This window comes from Propithecus coquereli, unplaced genomic scaffold, assembly GCF_000956105.1.
Source record: "Propithecus coquereli isolate 6110/MARCELLA unplaced genomic scaffold, Pcoq_1.0 Scaffold16, whole genome shotgun sequence".
NCBI classification, from domain to species: domain Eukaryota; kingdom Metazoa; phylum Chordata; class Mammalia; order Primates; family Indriidae; genus Propithecus; species Propithecus coquereli.
In genome coordinates this window covers 11,991,458-12,013,399 of record NW_012140524.1, presented here as the reverse complement: position 1 = coordinate 12,013,399, position 21,942 = coordinate 11,991,458, and the positions used below count along the sequence as shown (strand labels likewise).

Genomic DNA, 21,942 nt, shown 5'->3' with positions numbered 1-21,942 from the left:
AATATGTAAATTTTATGAACTTTCTTTTTTCCCTCTCCCAGGGGCTTCTTTCCTGTGGTTGTTGGCTTTATTAGAAGAGTGCCAGTCCTTGGATCGCTCTTAAATTTACCTGGAATTAGATCAGTAAGTGATCATGAATTTAGCAATATGTTTTATAAACCGTCAAAATACATACTCTTTGATGCTTTTTACTTCTAGAAACTTGAGTAATTGATACATGATTGAATAATTGATGAGTTTTTATTATGATGTAAATGGTTACATCACATAGGTCATAGTTACCATGAATACCAGAAAATAATCATTGCTAAACCTGTAAAACCTGAAGTTTGTTTCATCGTATCCATTTTTAATATTCTGTATTTTTTAGTATTACTCAGATTGATATGCTATGCTACCTTTCTCTTTGAGAGTTCAAGGCATTTTTCCATTCAGTTTTATATACTCTCTAATTTTAGAAGCAATAATATAAAAAGGAAACCATTATTTCTTGCAAATACTTTCTTTCCCTGACTGTATCACCAAGTGGAGTGGATTAAGACAGTTAAATAAAACACGATTATACTAGGAGTCAGATAGTAAGATTCTGTTCCCAGATCTATCCACAATTTGAACAATCTTTTCAAATTCATTTCCCAGTATGTGCCTTAGTTTCCACCTTGACAAAATAAAGAGTCAAATCAGATAATAAAAGTTAAAGAGAACATTTTAAAAATTGACAAGTGAAGTCTCTTCCTTCATTCAATATTCATTCAGCAAATGTTTGGTACTAAACTGCTAGCTTGGCGATTATAACAACATCTCTTAGTGGAAGCTCAGAATGCAACTTATATATTGCCTCCTTAGAAAAAGCTTTCCTAACTCCCTATGGCTGGCTTGGGCTGTGCTTCTATAGCATTCCTGTGCACACCGCATCATAACATTTACTTCTGTTTTTAATTATCAAAAAAAAGGCTTCCACATGAAACTACAGTCCTTGACAGCAGAGACAGACTGTCCCTTCATGGACCAGCATAATACCTGGCATATAATGGAAAACTCAAAGCATTTTTGCTGAACAAATGAATGAAGGATGGCATTTCATTGACCTCAGGAAACTTAGTCAATTTCAAGACAAGTGCAGATGACTTTCTTTTAACCTACATCCTTAAGTTTCAAAACTAAACAAAATCCTTAAGTTCTAAAAGAATCTGGGTAGTCTGGAATTCAGCTGAGTTGGGGACAGTCCTTTTGGCTCTAGATCTGACCCACATCAGAAGTATGCATATCCTTTGGATCAGTTTCATAGTTCCAAGTCTATCCTGAACAACTAGGATAAACTGGCTTTAAAGGCAAATAGAAAGACCACAAGTTCTAGTTAGGTCCAGAGAGTCTATCAGCTTCCTAACGTTATTTACTGATTTTTGTAAATGGTTTTTAGAGAGAAGTTCCATAACATTTACTGAATTCTCAAAGAGCTGAAGGATGGCTTACCCATAGAAAAATAAGTACTACTATAAGCCTAATCCCATTTCCATCCCCAGGTTAATTTTAGACTCAAAACCTTATAGCCAAGAAAGCCTAGGTATTTCAAGTTACTTTTGGAGAGAGAGTGTTGTGCTTTATCTCCACTTAAATTTACCTTAAAATTCTAATGAATCCATGAATTTTTCAGAACAACTTTTAGATTCAGTGTGCCGGTCACCTATTTGTGATAATATAAAACAAGCTGGAACCTAGGCTTATAGGAGTATACCCTGATTTCATTTGCATTTATCGCCAAACTCATACAGTAGCCAGTATTGTTTATACTTAGAATGGCTTTTGAATTTACTGAAACTTGCTAGTTATAGAGTTGTAATTATTTGTGTCCTTAATTTAAGGATTCTGCAGTATTTGCATAAATGGACACCCAATACAATAGATTGTTTCCTACCATTAACTTCATTATAATAAATGCTTAAGTAAAAATGTGAATAGTGAAATAAAAATGGTTAGATGATTGCTAGAATTTTATAATATTAAAACCATTTGAGTTATATAACTTTTAACATCTCCACTAATTATATACAGTACTTTGTTTCAATCTTTACATCACCATCTGGAATTCTGAAGAAAGCCAAATTATGTTTGGGGTGGAGTAACCAAAGTAAATAACCACTAAAATGCTAAAATTTATATTCAACAATTATAAATTTATGCTTGCATCATTAAATCTGTTTTAATGTCATTGCCACTTTCAGTCTGAAGTCCAGAATACACATTTAAAGTATTTTTAGTCAATAACTGTTGTTAATTATCGAACTTAATGGAGTTAAATCTGTTTGTTCAAAGACTACGTAGGCCCAGAAGAGATCCACAGTAATGGTCAGTTGAAATATCTTATTGGGTTCATTAATGCATGAATGGCTGACATTTCAGTTTTTTATTTTTTAATTTTTTTTGTTAAGCTAGCAGTGTTATCTTCATTTTATATAATTTTTTTATTCATTGTGTTGCATTTTTCATGTTGCACCCTTAAATTCATATGTATAACATGTCATGCGAAAACAACTTTTAGAAAAAAATTTTTTAACACATTAATGTGTCAGAAGATAGTGGTGAGTAGTACTGGATTAATCATTGTCGGTCATACCTTAAATTTTCACAAATCTTCTTGTAAAGCTGGGTTTTTAAATCAACATTTAAAATGTTAATATAGTGTTTTACAATGCTATAGGCTTTCTTTAATTTTCTGTTTTTCTTCTCCTTACAGTTTGTAGATAAAGTTGGAGAAAGCAACAATATGGTATAACAGCAATTGAATTTGAAGACTCATTTAAAATATTGTATTATTTATAAAATCCTTTGAAGAATATTCAGCACAAAATTAAATTACATGAAATAGCTTGTAATGCTCTTTACAGAAGTTTAAAACGTGTAGCCTACAAAGTACCAACAGCAATTAGCAAAGAAGCAATGAAAACAGGCTTCTAGTCAAGTGATCTAAGAAGTCAGCAAGCAAACTGAGGGAGATGAAATCCATGTTACAGTGCATATTGAAACTCTTGAAGGCTATTTGTGTTGTTTTTCTACAGTGTACATTTGTGAAACACAGCCATCCTTAGAGAACTGTGGTGCCTGTTTCTTTTCTTTTTATTTTGAAGGCTCAGGAGCACCCATAGGTGTTTGCTTTTTAGAAATATCCACTGCAATGGCAAAAATATTTCCAGTTGCACTGTGTCTCTGAAAGTGATGCATGAGTTAGATTGGATTATGTCATTTTAATGTATTAAAACCAAGGAAAACCCAGTTTTGATGTATGAATCACTTTTTTTTATAAACATGGTTAAAATAAAACTTTTGTCATTCTTCTGAATCTCGATATTTTAAAACCAGGTGAAAATCTAAACTAGATATTCTTTGTTGGAGTATGCAAAGGTTTACTTTTAGGTCCTAAATTATAGCTGACTAAGCACTTTTTGGTTAGCAACACACCCTGGAAATACTCTACTTCTTGGGAATCTGACCTGCTAAGTATCTATATCATTCATTACATGTAAGCGTTTAACAAAAAACACTCTTGACCATGAAGTAGTCTGTTACATAGCTTGTTTCCTTAAATAGTCTTTTATTTAAGATACTAAATGATGAAAACCAAATGGATTTTTTCCATGTCATGATGTTTTTTTACTTTTTTCTTTATTTTTTTTTTTTTTTACTTTTTTTATTTTAGCAGTGGTTTTTATTTTGTTTTTCATAAATTAAAATTACTAACTTTTGGTAATGTTTACTTTAAGACATGTAACATGTTAAAAGGTTAAACTTATGACTTTTTTAAGGGCCGTTTATTTAATCTGAGTTTTCCCTTATTTTCACCTTTTTCCTTACCTACAAAAATCATTATGCATGATATATGCTTCATATTCACTCTTCATCTTGAATTAATCAAGAAAATACCTGAGTTCACATGCTAAAGTTATTTCGTTGTAATTAAACTGGCGATAGTTTTTTAAAAACATGACACTAAAAAAATAATGTTTTTTTCCTACAATTGCTGATTGACAGTAGGAAACACCAGTTGTTTCTTCTTTAGTTTTCCAGTGGCAGCTTTTGTGGCAGACATAGAACAAATTTCAACAGCCATAGTACTATTTGTTTTACCACTAATGATTGCACTGTTGCCTTTTTTTAACAGTTGCACAGCTTTTTAATGCATAAAATTATAATTGAAATTTGTGGTATTTATTTACAAACATGTCTACAAAAATATATTACACCTTGTGTTATTTTTAGTTAAATCTTGATGCACAGAGAACACCCAATCTCGCTCATCTAAAGAAGGAAAGACTTGGTATATAGTGTAATGGTTCAGTCTTGTGGATTACTGTCTTTTTTGGTACTTGCATTTGACTTACAATATCTGTGAAAATGCGATAATATTGACAAATGGAGACTCCTACCTCAATAGTTCATGGAATAATAAGAGCCTAATGTTGTGTCTAATATTCTTCAAAAGAGTAATATCCTCACTTGGAGAGTGTCAAATATACATACCTTGAGGATTGACTTATATAAGGTGCCCTGTAGAACTCTGTTATACATATTTTTGACCAACCCATGTTATTTACAGTGGCTAGATAATTCTGTTATACCTTTTTAGAGCAAGAACAGTATCTGTTAATGTAAGGAACGTCTATATTATTTAACTCCTTTGTAGACATGAATTTCTATCAAAATGTTCTTTGCACTGTTACAGAGATCCCTTTTTCAACAACTTATTTCAGAAAGCATTATTGGACTTGAAAGAATTTGATAATCTCCCAGTCCTTAGTAAGATTGAGAGGCTGGAGCAGTTTTCAGTTTTAAATGAGTCTGCAATTAATATCAAATGTGAGTTTGGGACTGCTTGGCAGCATTGTTAAATTTCTTATTCAGAACCCTTGATGAGGCTCTATTTTTAAACATACTAGTCTTCTGATAGAAAACACTATACATCCTGTTGTTTCTTCCTTTCCAAAATCAGCCTTCTGTCTTTGTGACAAAAATGTACTTTGATTATTTCTATCGAGATGGAGGAAAAGGTCTAATACTACTTAGCCTTAAGTGTTTCTGTCATTGTTTAAGTGTATTTTCTGTAACAGAAACATAATTTGGAATGTTTTTCTTTTCCCCTTATAAATTGTAATACTGCTGCTTTAAAAAGTCTCACCATCAGATTATATTATCTAACAATTGAATATTGTAAATACACTTGTCTTACCTCTCAATAAAAGGGTACTTTTCTATTAATTGGTGGTCAAGTGTATCTTTATTACGAAATTCTAAAACTTAGCATTGCAAAATAACCCACCTCATTTTTTTAATTAGCTTCATATGCAATTTTCTTCTTCTTGTCTTCACATCTTTCATTTCCAAATTGTTTAAATGTTCTCATAAATACAAATAGATTTCAAGTAAGCAAAAGCATTCTTAATTTTGAAAACTATAAAAAAGTCACTTGCCTTGGGCAATATGCTATTTTAAAAAATCAGACTCTAAGATCTGCCAACCATTTGACCATTTGGTCATTTAACAGACACTGCGAGTACCTCTTGAACACTAAAAGTCCCACACTGAATGCAGGAGAACAGGAAGTGGTACCTGCCCATGAAGAGTTTATAAATTTTAAATTACTTGTAAATTCTTAGCCTTATTTCCAAAAACTCCTCCTGAGTTGTCCTGCAAACAAATGATGGAAGAAGAATTTGTGGTCTAGATATCCTAACCTCTTATTTTCTCCCAGTCAGAATTTAAAAGGACTGTTTAGTCTTCAGTGTGATTGATCATGTATTTTCAGAAGGTATCTCTGGAGAAAAAAAAAAATGACATCAGCTTTAACTCTGGGAGTTTTGTCTTGAGATGTGATTTATTTACAACTCTGTATATATGTATTCATCTTATTGTAGGTTTTTCTTTTTTTCTTTCTTTTTTTTGGGGGGGGGAGAGAATTTCTTTTTTAATGTAGGCTTAGGGATTCAGAACTGACTGCTACTTGTGCATCCAGAAGCTGCTATTGAATTTCTACTGCTACAGGCAGTTGGGTCAGTTTACTGAAAGCTGCTATGATTGCCACCATTAATTGCAAAAGTTAAGACGCGGACAGTGAATTTAGAAATTAGTGGAGAAATGCTTAAATATTTTTTCCTAAAATGGAAGGAATATCTAATACTTAAGTATTTGTCACCTAAATAAAACCACTTAACATCTGCAGTGTTTTTGAGGGCAAATTTTGTTAAGATCAAAAAACCACTGGCCAAGTCTACCCCTATTTGTTGAATTCAGTAATTAAACTACAAGCCTTGACAATTGTCAGGTAAACTGGAAGTCTTGAATCTGTTATTAAATATCCAGCATCTCTAACTGTGTCCATGACTGAAAGGTCCCAACCTCTGTCCTTCTGCTGCCTGTGTACATGCAGGAGGTTGAATATAAGTAGCATGCTCAAAATTCATCGACTGACTAACATGCTTTTCCATGACCTTACCTTAACTCTCAAAGCCTAATTAAAATGTCACCTCTATCATGTTTCCTGACCCAGTAGGCAAAAACAGTTTCTCCTTTCTTGCCCTCTCTTAGAACTTTCCACTTGCTTTGTATTGATTTAGCTATGAAAAAGATTCTTCAGGTTCAAGGTCTCCTGTTACCCACATTTGTATCCCAGTCCCTGGCATTTAGTAGGTGCTCAGTAAATGTTGGTTGAATAAATGAAAGTTAATTCTTCCAGCTCTTCCAGTGCTATCCCCACTGATCACCTCTTATGTATTGAAATCAGCCTCATGGAAGCAGGGGTTTTTTTGTTGTTGTTTTTGTTTTTTTTTGAGACAGTCTCGCTTTTGTTGCCCGGGCTAGAGTGAGTGCCGTGGCGTCAGCCTAGCTCACAGCAACCTCAAACTCCTGGACTCAAGGAATCCTTCTGCCTCAGCCTCCCCAGTAGCTGGGACTACAGGCATGCGCCACCATGCCCGGCTAATTTTTTCTATATATTTTTAGTTGTCCAATTAATTTCTTTCTATTTTTAGTAGAGCTGGGGTTTCGCTCTTGCTCAGGCTGGTTTCGAACTCCTGAGCTCAAACAATCCGCCCGCCTCGGCCTCCCAGAGTGCTGGGATTACAGGCGTGAGCCACCGCGCCCGGCCGGAAGCAGGTTTTTAATCAGCCAGAAAGTGGAATCTAATGGTCTGGCTCCTGCAGAAGTCACTACCTTTCTGCCTCGCATTCCTTATGACTTGAGAATCTGACTTTACTGCACCCAGCAGCTTGTCAATAGGGAAAGCAGGAATCATGGATGAAGGAAAGACGATGCCTACAGATTGGCTGCCCTTCTTGAAAGGGAGGCTACTGAGGAGGCGGCAAGATGGCCGACTAGAGACATCGCTTGCCGGACTTTCCCGGAGAAAAGGTAGGATTTCAGATAGAGGATTGGGGAGAGGAGATGCAGCTAAAGTGTAGATCATAGAAGTGCCAGAGCCTGCCGGGGAACTTTCAGAGGAAAATTGTGAACCAGAGAAGGAAGAAGATAAAGGAAAGGGGATATCAGTGAGGATCAAACCCAGAGAGGCTTGGAGCCCAGTGAAGGGGTATGGGGGGATCCCTCTCTCCCTCCCTAAAGCCTCTGGTGACCAGCAGGCTACCAAGTTTCTTGGAGGCTTTTCCACTCCCACAACCCCATGCAAGCCACAAACATAGAATAGTGTGAGAACATGCGTGATCCCAGAGTTTGGACAGTTGATGCTCCAAAGAGACTGACGCAAGAGGTTGGAAAGCAGGCTTCCTTCCAGTTGCATTCCTATATACTGATAATAGTCAAACCAAGAGTCAGATCAAAGACTCAATACCATTCACAATAGCTACAAAGAAAATAAAATACCTAGGAATATATTTAACCAAGGAGGTGAAAGTTCTTTACAAGGAGAGCTACAAAACTATGAGGAAAGAAATTGGAGAGGATACAAACAAGTGGAAAAACATACCATGCTTAAGGAAAGGCAGAAACAACCTTGTTAAAATGTCCATACTACCCAAAGTGATTTACAAATTCAACACAATCCCTATCAAGTTATCAAAGTCATACTTCACAGATCTAGAAAAAATAATTCTACACTTTGTTTGGAACCAGAAAAGAGCCCAAATAGCCAAAGCAATCTTCAGCAAAAATAACAAAACTACAGTCATCACATTACCAGACTTCAAACTATACTGCAAGGCTATAGTAACCAAAACACCATGGTATTGGTACAAAAATAGAGACATACACCAATGGAGCAGAACAGAGAACTCAGACATAAAACCTACAACCTACATATCTTTGACAAACAGACAACAACATACACTGGGGAAATGAAGCCCTATTCAATAAATTGTGCTGAGAAAATTGTATAGCCACATGTACAAGAATGAAGCAGGACCCCTACCTCTCACCACTGACAAAAATTAATTCAAGATGGATAAAAGACTTAGATCTAAGGCATGAAACCATAAGAATTCTAGAGGAAAATGTAGAGAAAACTCTTCTAGGTATGGGCTTAGGCAAAGAATTTATTAAAAAGACCCCAGTGTCAATTATGGCAACAATAAAAATTAATAAATGGGATTTGATTAAACTAAAAAGCTTCTGTACAGCTAAGGAAACAATCAACAGAGCAAATAGACAACTTACAGAATGGGAGAAAATATTCACAAGCTATACATCAGATAAAGGGCTAATAACTAGAATTTACAAAGAACTGAAGCAAATCAGTAAGAAAAAAACAAAAAAAAAAACCTATGAAAAAATGGGCAAAAGACATGAACAGATACTTCTCAAAAGAACAACAAATGGCCAGGAAACATATGAAAAAATGCTCAACATCACTAATCATAAGGGAAATGCAAATTAAAACTACAATGAGATCTCACCTTACCCCAGTTAGAGTGGCTTTTATTAAAAAGTCCAGAAACAAGAGATGCTGGTGTCCAAAAACAATAGATGCAGAGAGAAAGAAATGCTTATACACTGTTGGTGGGATGGCAAATTAGTATAACCTCAATGGAAAACAGTATGGAAATTCCTCAAAGAACTAAGTAGACCACCGTTAGCAGCCATGTGCTGTGAGTTATCCTGTAGTAATGGTGACTGTACATTCATTCACACGCACTATGCCTGGTCATTTGGAGAACGAGCAATAAGATATTCCAATTTAGGAAATAAGGCAAGGTAAGTGAACTTTAGCCTTCCCTGCTTTACTTTTCTTTATCTAGCCCCAACTCCCTAGATGGAATTTCTTTTAACTTCCTCAGAAAACTAATATCTTCATATTCTCCCTCCCCCTAGATATTCTGAAAGGGTTTATAAATAGAGGAATTTCAACATTATCTATCCCACAATGTGAGTTCACTAGGGATGGAGGCCTTTAGTAAAAAGGAAGACAGGATAAAGCCATTGGCTAATGCATTAAATCCCCTCCTAAAACTGGTAGCCCTTGGGGGAAATGACTTCTTCCACCTGTTTTTGAGACAACTAGCCTAAGGGGCTGACTTGGCCCCAGCAGAAAATAAAGCCTGGGTAGGAGATTGAACCCATGATACTATACCATCCCAATTTCTCTCTATTCTGTCATCAAAAAAGTAACTTGGACATTTTGTACCATAATAGCCATATTGTCCAGGTAACCTTATCCAAGATGGCAGCTGTTTTCCATATGAACACAATAATCACTAACCCTGAAATAATGCCATTTAAACAATGATGGTTGATCTCTTGGTTTAGACCTGTAAAAATCGTTTAAAGTTTTGTGATTTAACAAAAACATTTTATTGGGGGCCAATGCCCTTTGGAAATCCTCTTAGAAGAAACACATTCTGTCATGTTACTCTTAATAAGACTGCAGTATTGATAATATGCCAAAACCATCCTCTTCATTTGTGCATGTTAAACTGAAAATGGCAGCTTTGACGTAAAACATCTGCTTGTGAATTCATTAGCTGAACTATTATAAACAAATCACCCATTTATTTACTTTTCCTTAAAATTGTAAGTTCAAAACATGTTTTATTGGTGATTCATTTTCCTATCCTCTTCCTAAAACCTTTGTGTTTTGAGTATGGAGAAGGGAGAAAGGCATTTTACTTATCTGTTAGGTAACCTAGTAATTGGAGTTCACTTGTGACTTTATTTAAAACATAATCACAGCATATTTTATTTCTTTTATTACTCTTTTTTGAAGGAAATTGCTACAATCCTTTGAAATTAAAATCCTAAATTATAACATTTAAAGCAGTATTAAAATTTTATCCAGTTTTAGTATTAACCTTTTGGTCCTTAGTTTTTATCTTTCTCCTCTCCTAAGACTGGAATAAAACATTGTACTGATGATTCTGTCTCTCTCTTGCTTTGGTTATTCCTTAAAGACAGTAAATAGTTCTCCAGTTTCTACCTGCAAGGTGCTTTCTATATTCCATTCTCATTTACTACCCAAACCTCAGTTTTTCTGTCTGCATGTGACTGTCAAGTCTCAATATCAGAACCCAAATTCCAACCTCTCTTTTTCAAGTATTTGCAGATAGATAGCATCAGCCTCTCAAACTTCAGTCCCAAACAAACCATCTGCTCCCTCCTCAAACTTCCTGATATTTCTATTTCTAGCCATTCTCCCAGCCATGCAGACTCTGAGGTATAGTTTTCATCATTATATCCGCTAAAGCTTTGCCACTCAAAATGTCCAAGCGTCAGTAGCACCCATCGGCATCACCTGGGAGTTTATTAGAAATGCAGAATTTGAGCGCCCCCCTCAGCCGTACTGAATCAGAATTTGCATTTTAACAAGATTCCCAGGTGATTCCTATGCACATTAATGCCTGAGAACCACTGCCCTGAAAAAGAAATTGCTGTGATCTGAATGTGTTTCCCCAAAATTTGTATGTTAAAATCCTAAACCCCAATGTGATGATATTAAGAGATGAGGCCTATGGGAGGTGACTAGGTCATGAGGATGGAGCCCTCATAAATGGGATTAGGGCCCTTATAAAAGGAGCCCTAGGGAGCTTATTTGCCTCTCACGTGATGTAAAGACACTGCAGAGAAGTTAGAAGTCTGCAACCCAGAAAAGGGCCCTCACCAGAACCCATGCATGCTGGCTGGTGCCTTGATCCTGGAGTTCCTAGCCTTCAGAACTGAGTAGTGAATTTCTGTTGTATATAAGCTACCCAGCTTATTGTATTTTGTTACAACAGCCTGAATGGACTAAGATGGGAACCATCTCTATTATCCATGGTAACTTAGCATATGACAGTTACTCAGGTCCTTATTCAGTATCTGTATATATAGCTCTTTCAGCTGAATATTGATATGTTGTCATTCTATCCCTCTTGCCTTCTAAGAATTTCCTTCTTTTATCTTCTCTTTCTTCTACATCATCAATTTCTCCTTCTCTACTGCTCATCATCATCGATATACATGTCTTACAAAAGTTTTCTAAGTTGTCATCAACAGAAACCAACAAACCCGGTGGATTTAGGCAAAAGAAGACTCTATTATAAGAACATTGCTGCTGGCATCACCACCGCCTCAAGCACTGGATGCTGGGATCTGCCTAGCACTGTAGCTAGTATTGTTCCAGAAACCCAATCCCACTACAACCACTGCTTCACCACCAGGGTGCTTTTCCCATCCCGGCTCCAGACTGCCAGCCTGAGCAGCTACATCTGATTGGTGAAGCCTCTCCACGTGTCCACACGCTACCCAATAGGGAGGCTAGAGAACGATCTGGCATTTTTCAGCTTGTACAATAGAAGGAAGACTCTGCCTCCCGACAAGACGCATAATTCCATAATTCATAATTTAAGGAATTTTAAGAATTTCCTAAAAACAAAAGTATCCAGATGTTACTAGGAGGCCAAAAAGAATATCAAATCTCCACCACATTCAAACATCTTTAAAAAAATCCTCATTTTTCTTCCCCTTCTTTTGTGACATTTCTAAATATAGGTTGTCTGCACTTGACTTTATTTTGTCATATCCTATTCACTATTCATGCCACACCAATCTTGCTTCTATCCTCAAAAATCATCATATTTCCAAACTCAGTGGGTACTTCTTGGAGCTCATATTGCTTGAGCTCTCAGTATTATTAGATCTTCTCTTGGCTTCCATGGCATCAGGGTCCCCTGGAATTTCTCCTTTCTTTCCGACTCTCTACCTCAACCTTCTTTTCTGTCTCTTCCTCTGCTCTTTCTTTTTGTTTATTTTCATGGCTCTGTCCCTGCTTGTCTTCTTTGGCTCCCTTCACTCCCTAAGTGTTCTCATTCTATCCCAGTCTTTTTCTGGCCTTAAAATTCTAGAATTCTTAAGGCTAACCATTCTTGCCTTTGAAAAAATAAAATCTGTAGCCTGGTAACCTCTTTGCTGAGCTCTATAGAGTTTTGCATTTCTAACTGCCTACTTCATGATTCTACTTGGATATCTGATAATCATTTTAATTTTAATATGCTCATAAGGCAACTCTTAATTTTCCCTCTCTTAACTGGGTCCTTAAGAAGTCTCTTCAATTTCAGCAAATTGCTTCATCATTTACCCGGTGTTTGAGCTACAAACCTAAGACTCATCATCCTTGATTTATTTAATATTTTTCTCATAGTCTCACATCCCATTGATCCATAAGTCCTGTATTTTCTACCTCCAACATATATCCCAAATTCATGTACAGCTCTCCTTTCCCTGCCTAAACCAGCTCAGTCTGAGTCATCATCATCTTTTGCTTATAACCATATTTCCGTAGAACTGGCCCATGCCTCCCTCCACCCTCATTTCAAAGTGTTCCCCCCTGTTACCCTCAACTGTGCCTCCACTGGCCTCCTTCCTCTTCCTCAAATAGGCCAAGCTCTTTGCTGTCTCAAAGTTTTGCTCTTCTTTCTACTGCTGAGAACGCCTGGAATACTAATTCCCACCCCAGCTTAGCCCGTGTTTGACTTCACCTTATCTTTCAAGACTCCCCTCTATTTTTATCATCCCAGATGTAGCCCACCACTTACCCTATCACATCATCTCACTTAGTTTTACTTAATAACTGGAAACGTTCTTTAATTACAGTAGTCCCCACTTCTCCACAGTTTCACTTGCCATGGTTTCAGTTATCCATGGTCAACAACAGTCTGAAAATATTAAATGGAAAATTCCAGAAATAAACAACTCATAAGTTTTAAATTGAGCACTATTCTGAGTAGTGTCACGAAATCTCTTGCTTCATCCCACCTGGGACGTGAGTCATCAGTTCGTCCATCATGTCCACATGTATACACTACCTGCAAGTTAGTCATTTATTAGCTGTCTCAGTTGTCAGACAGGAAAAAAACATAGTATATATTGTGTATATATATGTATATCTATCTCCTTGGTTTCAGTTGTCCACTGTGGGTCTTGGAACATAGCCGCCCTTCCCATGAATAAGGGGTGACTACTGTACCTTATTCATCTGTTCATCAGTTTAGGGTATTTCTCCCCTGACAAGAAGGTAAGTTTGATCAAAGCATAGACCATGTCTTTTCAGTGTATGGCTATGTCTCTTGAACTAAAAGGAGGATTGTCTAACTCATAGTAGGCATTCAATAAACATTTGGTAAATAATTTAATGCACAGATAATTAAGTGAATGACTGATGTTAAATTCCATTGAGATTTCCTAACCTTCTCATTTCTAACTGATTCAGCGTTAGCTGTCAGTAATAGCTTGATAGCTAGTTACCCAAGACAAATTTCCTTACTTATTCATTTACTTTTGATTCTGCCTTGGACTATTGATTGTTTTCATTAATAATAATGATAATACAATGTTTGGGGCAGCTAGTAGGAAAAGCAAAGCAATGATGCTGATACATTCAGAATGTCTCCTGGCTAATGTGGTCAGTTTCTAAATGAATAATGTCCACACATCAATCTTTCCTCTACTTCCTGCAATTGAATCTCCCTAGAGGAGTCATCGGATTCTCTCAGTCTTGATGATTGACAGGATGTCCCTGTGGACTCCCTAACTCCACTGCAGCGGGGGAGGGGCTCCTTGACACCAAGATTTTAAAAGTCCCAAGTTCAGAACAAGATCAGAAAACTCACAGGTAAAGCTATAGTTATTGCAGAGTTCTGAAAAGAAGTAAAACATGAAGGTAAGTAAAGGTTTTATTCATTTGTGACTTTTTAGCTATTTTATAAAAAGCTTTATAGCTTTTTACCTATTTTATGTTTCATAAATATGACTTTAGAATAACAGAATCATTTGATTTTACTAAGAAAAAAATTCACTTATTTACTCAATTCCTTATGTGGGTAATGTAATGAAAATAACGTATTTCTAAATAATTTTTTTAAGTGGAATCTTCTAGATTAACTAGAAGGTAGACTGGAGAAACACCTCTGCATCCTGAGTATTAAAACAGAACACAGAAGTAAGGGGTTTGTTATCGTCCAGGCATCAAGGGAGGAAGCAGAAGATTCCCATCCGCACAGAAATGACCCTCTTTGGTTGATCGTTTTATGCAGGGACTCAGAAGTCTGGCAGCAACAATCTTGGCTCTTTTCCTGGTGTTTTCTTTCCTGGGAAACTCCAGCAGCGCTCCGCAGGTAATCAAATGCGAAACGTGCGCTGTGTGGCCACGCTGCTCTTTCTCTTTTTTACTTTTTCTTTCTTTTTCCTCTTTCTCGAATAGAGGATTGGGCTGCAATGTTTCTCTTCTGCCCGGTTTATAGGGACTGTTTGAGAGAAGGAACTGGACTCCGCAAGCGATGCTCTACCTAAAAGGAGCACGTAAGTTGCAAGCCCTTTGCTCTTCCTGCAACAATAATGGAAGACCCTTCGGCGTGCGCGAATCCATGAACAGATAGATGGACAGCGAATAGTGCTGAGTTTGTTTTTAATCGTGGCCATCCTGGCCAACTGTTAATAAAAGAGACAGGTGGGTGAGGGAGGCCGGTGGGAGGGAAAGACTCCCTGGTTATTAGAAATCCTCCATCCTAAACTGGAGGGTTGCCGTTTCTTGGCGCACTTGGGGACTCTGGGGTTGCCTGGGAAACATCGCTCCCGCTCGGGACCGCGACGTCTGCTGCGACCTCCGCTCCAAAGCGCCCCTGCGGCGTCCTGCGGGGCGCGGGGCTTTGCTCCGGGTCTCCAGGGCGCCGGGCTCGGAGCGCTGGAACCCGGCAGCCCAGTGCGACCCCGACCGGGCGCAGCGCCACCACGTCCCGGCCTGGGCACTGCGCGGTGCCGAGCGGCGGTGCCTCAACCCCCGATCGTCCCGGCCCGGCGGGCGCTGAGACGCACGTCTCGCTTTTGCAGAGGGGCGCCGCTTCCTCTCCGACCAGAGCCGGAGGAAGGACCTCTCCGACCGGCCACTGCCGGGTGAGTGACCTTATAAGGGAGCCCGGGCGCTGACGCCGTGACTTCGAGCAGGATGGGGAGGGCAGGGCTCGCTCCGCCCTGGCGCCGAAAGCAAGCGCCTCCCCTCCCGAGGACGCGGCTCGGAGGCCGCCCTGAGACGCGGTCATCCGTGGTTCAGCCAGGTGGGCATCGGCGACAGGACGCCGAGCGCTGGAGCTGGGGATCGCGACGTCCAGCGGCGACTAACAGTGGCAGGGGCGGGGGAGGCTGGGGCGCAGCTGTTCAGACCACCCAGCGTGCTGACGTCCCAGGGAGTCACTATTCTGGGACAGGCAAGGCCTGGGGTTTAGCTCAGAGGGGGAAGAATAGAAAAAACTATACAAATGCTTCTAAAAATGTACCTGCGCATTTATGTAAGACCTTTATTCAGCTTCTTCTTAAACACTATTAGAATGGGAACTTACCTGGGAACTTCAAATATGTGCGTCTATCATATTACTAGAAAGAGCTATCAAAAGGCTCAAAATCAAAAATAAGTAAGTAGGGGCCATGAAGAATGGAAGCAGGGTCTGTTAGTTTTCATGATAAACCTTCTCATGCCATTGAATTAAAAAACAAATCACGGTACAATTTGATAAAATTTCAAAGATTGAAATGCTAAAAATAAAAAGTATACTTATTTTGAAAAATACCAAACATTGTGCTGAGCACAGAGTAGATGCTTAACAAATTTTTGTTTAGCTTCTTCAAGCTTGCAGTGTAATTAAGCTTATATATTTTATGAGGGTAGGGTTTGCTTTCCCACTTCAGTTGCCCCCAGATTGAAAATCATGATTTGTATTGAATTAGAATCATTTGTCTTTTGTCAACTTAGGTTTGAAATAACTTTGAACACTTAGCAGGTGCTGGTTGAGTCAAATAATCACCTTAGATGTGGCCAAGAATGTAGATTATTATCTCAAACTGCTTTGAAAGTAAGAAGAGAGGACATAATACAGGCTCCATGCAGGAAAACATCTAAAGCTTTTGTCCAAACCTCCCATTTTAAACCGTGAAGGGGGACGTTTCTCATGGGCTCTTGTCTTAATCCTTAAAATTCTCATCCATACCCTGCACATATACTCAGCCTAACCACTTGTAGGCCATTCCCAAGAGAAATGTGAAATGTTTCAATTTATAAAAATCAGTCTTCTGTGGAAGAAGCCTTTTGCTTAGGGGTCAAAAATCTATTTCATAGAGGTATTTTTAGTATTATAGCATACTAGAATAGGATTTACCTATATGAATATTTAAATGCTAACAGAATCTGTATACATTTTTGTTTCTCCAGAAAGACGAAGCCCAAATCCTGAACTGCTAACTCTTCCAGAGACAGCAGCCCTATTACTGGCTTCCTTACAGAAACCACAAGAAGGTACAAGTATAGTGACCTCTTTCAACTGCAGGACAGAGTGGCTTTGCTTACTTTTGGGATTCTGTGTTGAGTATAACCCCTGCCCACCCAGAAATTCACAGAGATGTTTATTCTATAAAGACCAGTATATTGCTCATTAAAATGAGTCCCAAGAATATAAAAACATTTCCACGGGTGAGACTGGGGAATTTTACATGCATTTCACAATCCATAGGCTATTGTAAACTTTTTTTTTTGAACTCTTAAAACTGAAAGAGCTCAAAGTCCATCTTCATTGTTTTATTGTTGAACAAACTAAGGTCAGAAAGATTAAATAACCACAAATCCAATTGCTCACTCTTAAAAGTTAAACCAAAATAAAATTGCTAGAAGTCAATCATTTTTTACTTATAAACACAGCAGTCTCATATGGTTCAGTCCAATAGATATGGGCCAGTTCTGATTCTAAGCCTGTGTCATTTTCATTATGTTTTTATAGCTTCTTCTATACCAGGATTAGATGTAATCTTCAAATAGAGGCACTCTGTCCAGGTAGCATTAAAACTACCAGTTGAATTAAGGCATCTTAGTAATGGGTCAAACAGGTCTTTGGAGTCTAAAAATCCTGGGTCTAAATCCCAGCTCTGCTGCTTATAATGAAGTGATGATGTACCCATGTTCAAGGTCTCTACAAGAACCCAATGAAGCAAAGTATATAATTCTTATGACTATTAAGAAGTCATCAAAGCATAATAAATAGACCTAGAATGTTCTCTTTCAAAAATTATAATGATGCCATATTTAGGACATAATTTAAATTTTTAAATGTTTTAAAAAATACATGTATTGTCCATTGGTCAAAGCACGTGTTGCTGCCCTAGTTCACTGACATCTTTGCTGTTGGAGAAATCATATGTGCTCTGTGCCTAGTATTAAATGGGCCATGTGGGAGATGGGAAGAGAGCAGAAGGCACTTTCTGGCTTCAAGCTTTGGCTTTGTTGTGAAAAAATTCCTATGAGAGACAAGTAGAAGAGAGTGGGATAAAGAGGTCTTTTGAACTCAGAGCAAGGCCATGGCTAACTTGGGCATACAGGGGATTATATCAATCAGCAAATAAGTATTTATGCCTGCTAGGTGCCATGTACTGTGGCAGGCAGAGAGGAAAGTAGATTAAGCAAAAGCAGGCAATAGAATAGCCTTTGCAATGAAAATATAAGGTAAGCAGCCAGTGAAATAGCAGAACATAGGAGTAGTGGTTATGATAGAGTTATTGCTACTGCCACTGCTACTACGAGCTAAAAATGATTTAATGCTCACTGTAATGCAATGGGCCAGGCACTGTTCTAAGCACTCCATATTGGATGTGTACATTTAATCCTCACAATAACCCTAGGAGGTAGGCACTCTTATCCACATTTTACAGAAGAGGAAATAAAGGCACAGAAAGATGAATAACTTGTCCACCATCGCATATCGGGTACATAGTGGAACTCGGATGAAGACAGAAGGTAACTTGATCTTTATTGGAGAATGAATGGGATGACCTATGGATTTTCTGCAGAGAGATGGCATAGTAAAGAAAGAGAGTCTGGTTATGACACATAGGGTAACAATAAGAGAAATAACAACAGCTACAATATGGGAGCACTGACTCTCTGTCAGATGTTATTGCTAATCTTCAGAGCTCAGAAAACTGAGCCTTCAAGAGGTATGTTTACTTTCTTAAAGCCATGCAGGTAGTAAGGAATTATATTGGGATTTTAGCTCAAGTCTTTGTGACTCTACAGCTCTTTCAGTTATGCCATGCCAGCTGTCAAATGGAGTGTATCAAAGAGAAAAAGTTGAAGTGGGGAACCCATAAGAAATCAGAAAATAATACAGGGGTGAAGTGAGGAGGTGCAGTCAGTCAATGGGAGCAGATGAAGAGGCTCAACTCTGAGCCATACTGGAAAGAAGACAAGACGGGATCCCTGTTCACTAAAGATATAAAATGAAATGTTACAAATGGAAAGAAGAAAAGATGGGATCCCTGTTCACTAAAGATATAAAAGAGAATCCAAAGTCAAGCACATTTTTAAAGTGGTGTGCGTGAGAGTTTACAACGGTGAAGATGATAATAAAGAATGAAAGTTTCTGTGAATATGGAGAAGGGTTCATTTCGAGGTCAAAGGGACATTTTAATGAATAAAGACAGGTAGGTCAGTGGTTCTCCACTATGCGTCTGTGGACTGCTTACTTCAGAGTTACCTGGAGAGCTTACTGAAAAATACAGATTTCTTGGCCTTAGGCCCAGAGATTCTGATTCTGTATTACTTGAGTAAAGCCCCAGAATCTGCATCCTTAAGAATTTCCCCCCACATTCTTATGATTGGTCAGGTTTGAGAACAACTGGAAATTCAGAGATGGTTCGTAAAGGTTGAAACCATAAAAATGGAGATTCTCCCCCAGAGCTTAGATATAGCGGAGGAAGGACAGATAATAAAAGATTTGCCTTGGAAAACACCCAAAATGCAAGGGAAGAAGGGGGAAATAGTATTAGTGAAAGGATATTAAAAGGAGCACGCAGAAATATAAGAGGAAAAGCAGAATAATACAGTATCCCAGAATCAAGAATGGAAAGTTCCAAGAAGGGAGTAATCAGAGCATCAACTGTAACAGAATGGTTAGTAAGAATACAGAACTCAGGGGACATTAAGCAGTGGCTCACAAGACTTCTCCTCAGCTCCTCCCCAGTGACACAATTTGCTGCTGCTGGTCCCTGTCTGAAAGGGAATTTGATTTAGAGGGAATTTGGTATAAGAAAGTAAGCTGCAGAGTTAAGAGAAAGCAGGTACTAGGTATTGGAGGGCTAGGTGAGGAATAGTTGAATAATAAGTAGAGGATGCTGTATCCAAGACGAAATTTTTTTAAATTCAATATTTGGAACACTTACCGATTTTTGTCTCTTCTTTTTGTCTCATTTCCTCCCCATAACTCTAGCTCACCTAATAAAGGAAAATTTGTAAATGTGTCCCCATGTTATCTTTCCCAAGTAAGATGCATTTTTAACAGGCAGTTAGAGACAGTCTTTTGATGAAAGTGAATGATTGTAATGATGGGTATTTTAGACATGAGGCAATTTATCAGAGCAAGACATGTGGCCCTCAAATGTATCATGTTGTAGTTTCATTCATTATAAAGATTCAGATGTAAAATTTGAATTTCCCAATCTATCTAAAGCTGAGGGGAAAATTTTTAAAACCAAACAAATCCAAACCCATTTTGGGAGAGTTTTCAGTAGCAGAGTCCACAAGTTAATATAACTTAGGGGGTTAAATGTTTATTTCCTGAGGTTCTCTTCATTTCGCCTTTTACTCTTTTATTAATAAATACAGAATGTGTGTTTAAGTAATTTTTTTTTCTTACAGATGAAGAAGAAAACTTTGATCAAACCAGATACCTGAAGGGCAGTCTGATAAACTGGTGAAGATATATCAGATTATGTGCAATTATAGTTCTATTCTGTTGAAAACATGAACCACGTGAATAAAACCCTTGGACCCTTTTTATTCCATTTGTAATCTTAGGAACATGCATAGCTAGTTTTATTCTTTCAGAAGCAAAAGAAATGTAGAGTTCTTAGCTGAGAACATCATCGCCTTCTTTCATTGCTTCAGGTCCTGTTTAGATCAGCAAAAGGTTTAGATCACCTTGTGTCTTGCTCTTGAGTTTTTTAGAACATTTATAATGACAAAGCTGAAGACTCGAAAGTGCTCTTGCCTTTTCTTACACAGCTAGTACCTGTCTTGATCTTACTTGTTGGTTTTTTCATTCCACTTGCACTTCGTTGTCACTCAAGAGAGATTCTCCCTCGCTGTTTTCGCTTTTCCCCCTCTGGAGGAGGTTGGCAAGCATGGCAGGATGGGAAAAAAGAGAGTATGTCTCTCTGTAGTTCATCCAGGTTGAATAACTTTTTAAGAAGGGAAATTGGATGACTGGGGAGAAGCCCTGTGATAAGAACACTTCAGTGTGGCTGCTGGGAGGACAACCGGTGAGGTGGAAGGTTCACTGAAGATCCAGAGCTCCCCTTGTGCTCTTCGGGAATCTCCCTGAATTCTGTTTAGAAACGTGGATCTACATGTTACTGGGAAATAAGCTGATGGAGACACACTCTGCTTGTGCATATACCACATAAAGGGATCAAACAGTTTTTTAAAAGGAACCCATTTTCCAGGACCAAACAGGCTCAACAGATGCAAATACTCTGCTTATTCTAACTGCCTAGAGCTCTAGCCTTGATGTGACATCATAACACTACGTTAAGGCACCCAGATAACATAAGTGCATGGCAATATGCCTAATTTACTCCTTTTCAAAGTCAATGTGAATTCAATGCCATACGAATACATACACACACACACACACACACACACCCTTTCAGCAAGCATAATAATATATTTATTTGCAATTATAATATGACCATCATGTTAATTATTTTTACCTAATTAATTCAGAATTGTGACTGATAAATGTTATAAGTGGAAAGTATTGTTAATTCTTATTGTCATCAGTATATAGCCATTATTTTGTAGCCAAAGAATATCTTTATGTGAATGTCTCTGTAATTTGGAATTGTAATTTCTGTGTTAAAAAATCAAAACCCTGCTTATAAGATTTGTCTGTATCTTGTGTCAGAATTGAATAATGAAACTAAATTCAACTTAATGTAACATTAACCTCTGTCCAAAAATGATATGTGAGTATTAAAAGTTTGTGTGGTATTATAATAGGCACCTGTCATTAATTCTGATTTGATTTTAAAGTTGATTTATTAGGTAGTGCATATGTCCGATTTATTGAAAATTATTTACTCATCAGACATAAATTTGTACATATTGGCTATTCAAATATTATGTTTACTTCGTGAACACTTTTAACATCTATCTTATGAAATAATTCTTCCCACAACTAACTACCCAGAACAATTTCAAGTATTTCGTACTAAACAATGTTTTAAAAAGCTGTCTAACTGACCAATGGTTGTTAAAATATAGTTCCAAGTACTATAAGTACGAGAATTTCTTGAATGTTTCACCATACAAATGTACTTTTAAATTACAAAAGTCCCTCTCCCCAGTTTGCTTTTCAACTATCTTAGAATGTCTTTGCAATTCTCTTTATTCCTACATTTTTATATAACTGATCATAGATCAAAAAGCTTTCACACCATATG

At 37.7% G+C, this 21,942-nt stretch overlaps 2 protein-coding genes across 3 annotated transcripts in view; both read left to right on the top strand.

The window, feature by feature from the left end:
- Positions 1-5,247, top strand: part of GOLT1B (golgi transport 1B) — a 16,167-nt gene extending 10,920 nt beyond the window's left edge. The window contains exons 4-5 of one of the 2 annotated variants that reach the window (XM_012641021.1): positions 42-123; positions 2,735-5,247. In XM_012641021.1, the coding sequence (XP_012496475.1) occupies positions 42-123; positions 2,735-2,773 (121 nt within the window). In that variant the 3' untranslated portion in view covers positions 2,774-5,247. The remainder of the gene's footprint in view (positions 1-41; positions 124-2,734) is intronic. The other variant, XM_012641022.1, reaches the window with a different exon arrangement.
- An 8,724-nt stretch (positions 5,248-13,971) lies between these two features.
- On the top strand, positions 13,972-20,278 carry SPX (spexin hormone). Its single transcript, XM_012640998.1, has 6 exons — positions 13,972-14,128; positions 14,502-14,582; positions 14,709-14,766; positions 15,295-15,357; positions 16,667-16,750; positions 20,138-20,278. The coding sequence occupies exons 1-6, from the start codon at positions 14,123-14,125 to the stop codon at positions 20,194-20,196; spliced, it is 351 nt and encodes a 116-aa protein (XP_012496452.1). The 5' UTR covers positions 13,972-14,122; the 3' UTR covers positions 20,197-20,278.
- Positions 20,279-21,942: the final 1,664 nt, after the last annotated feature.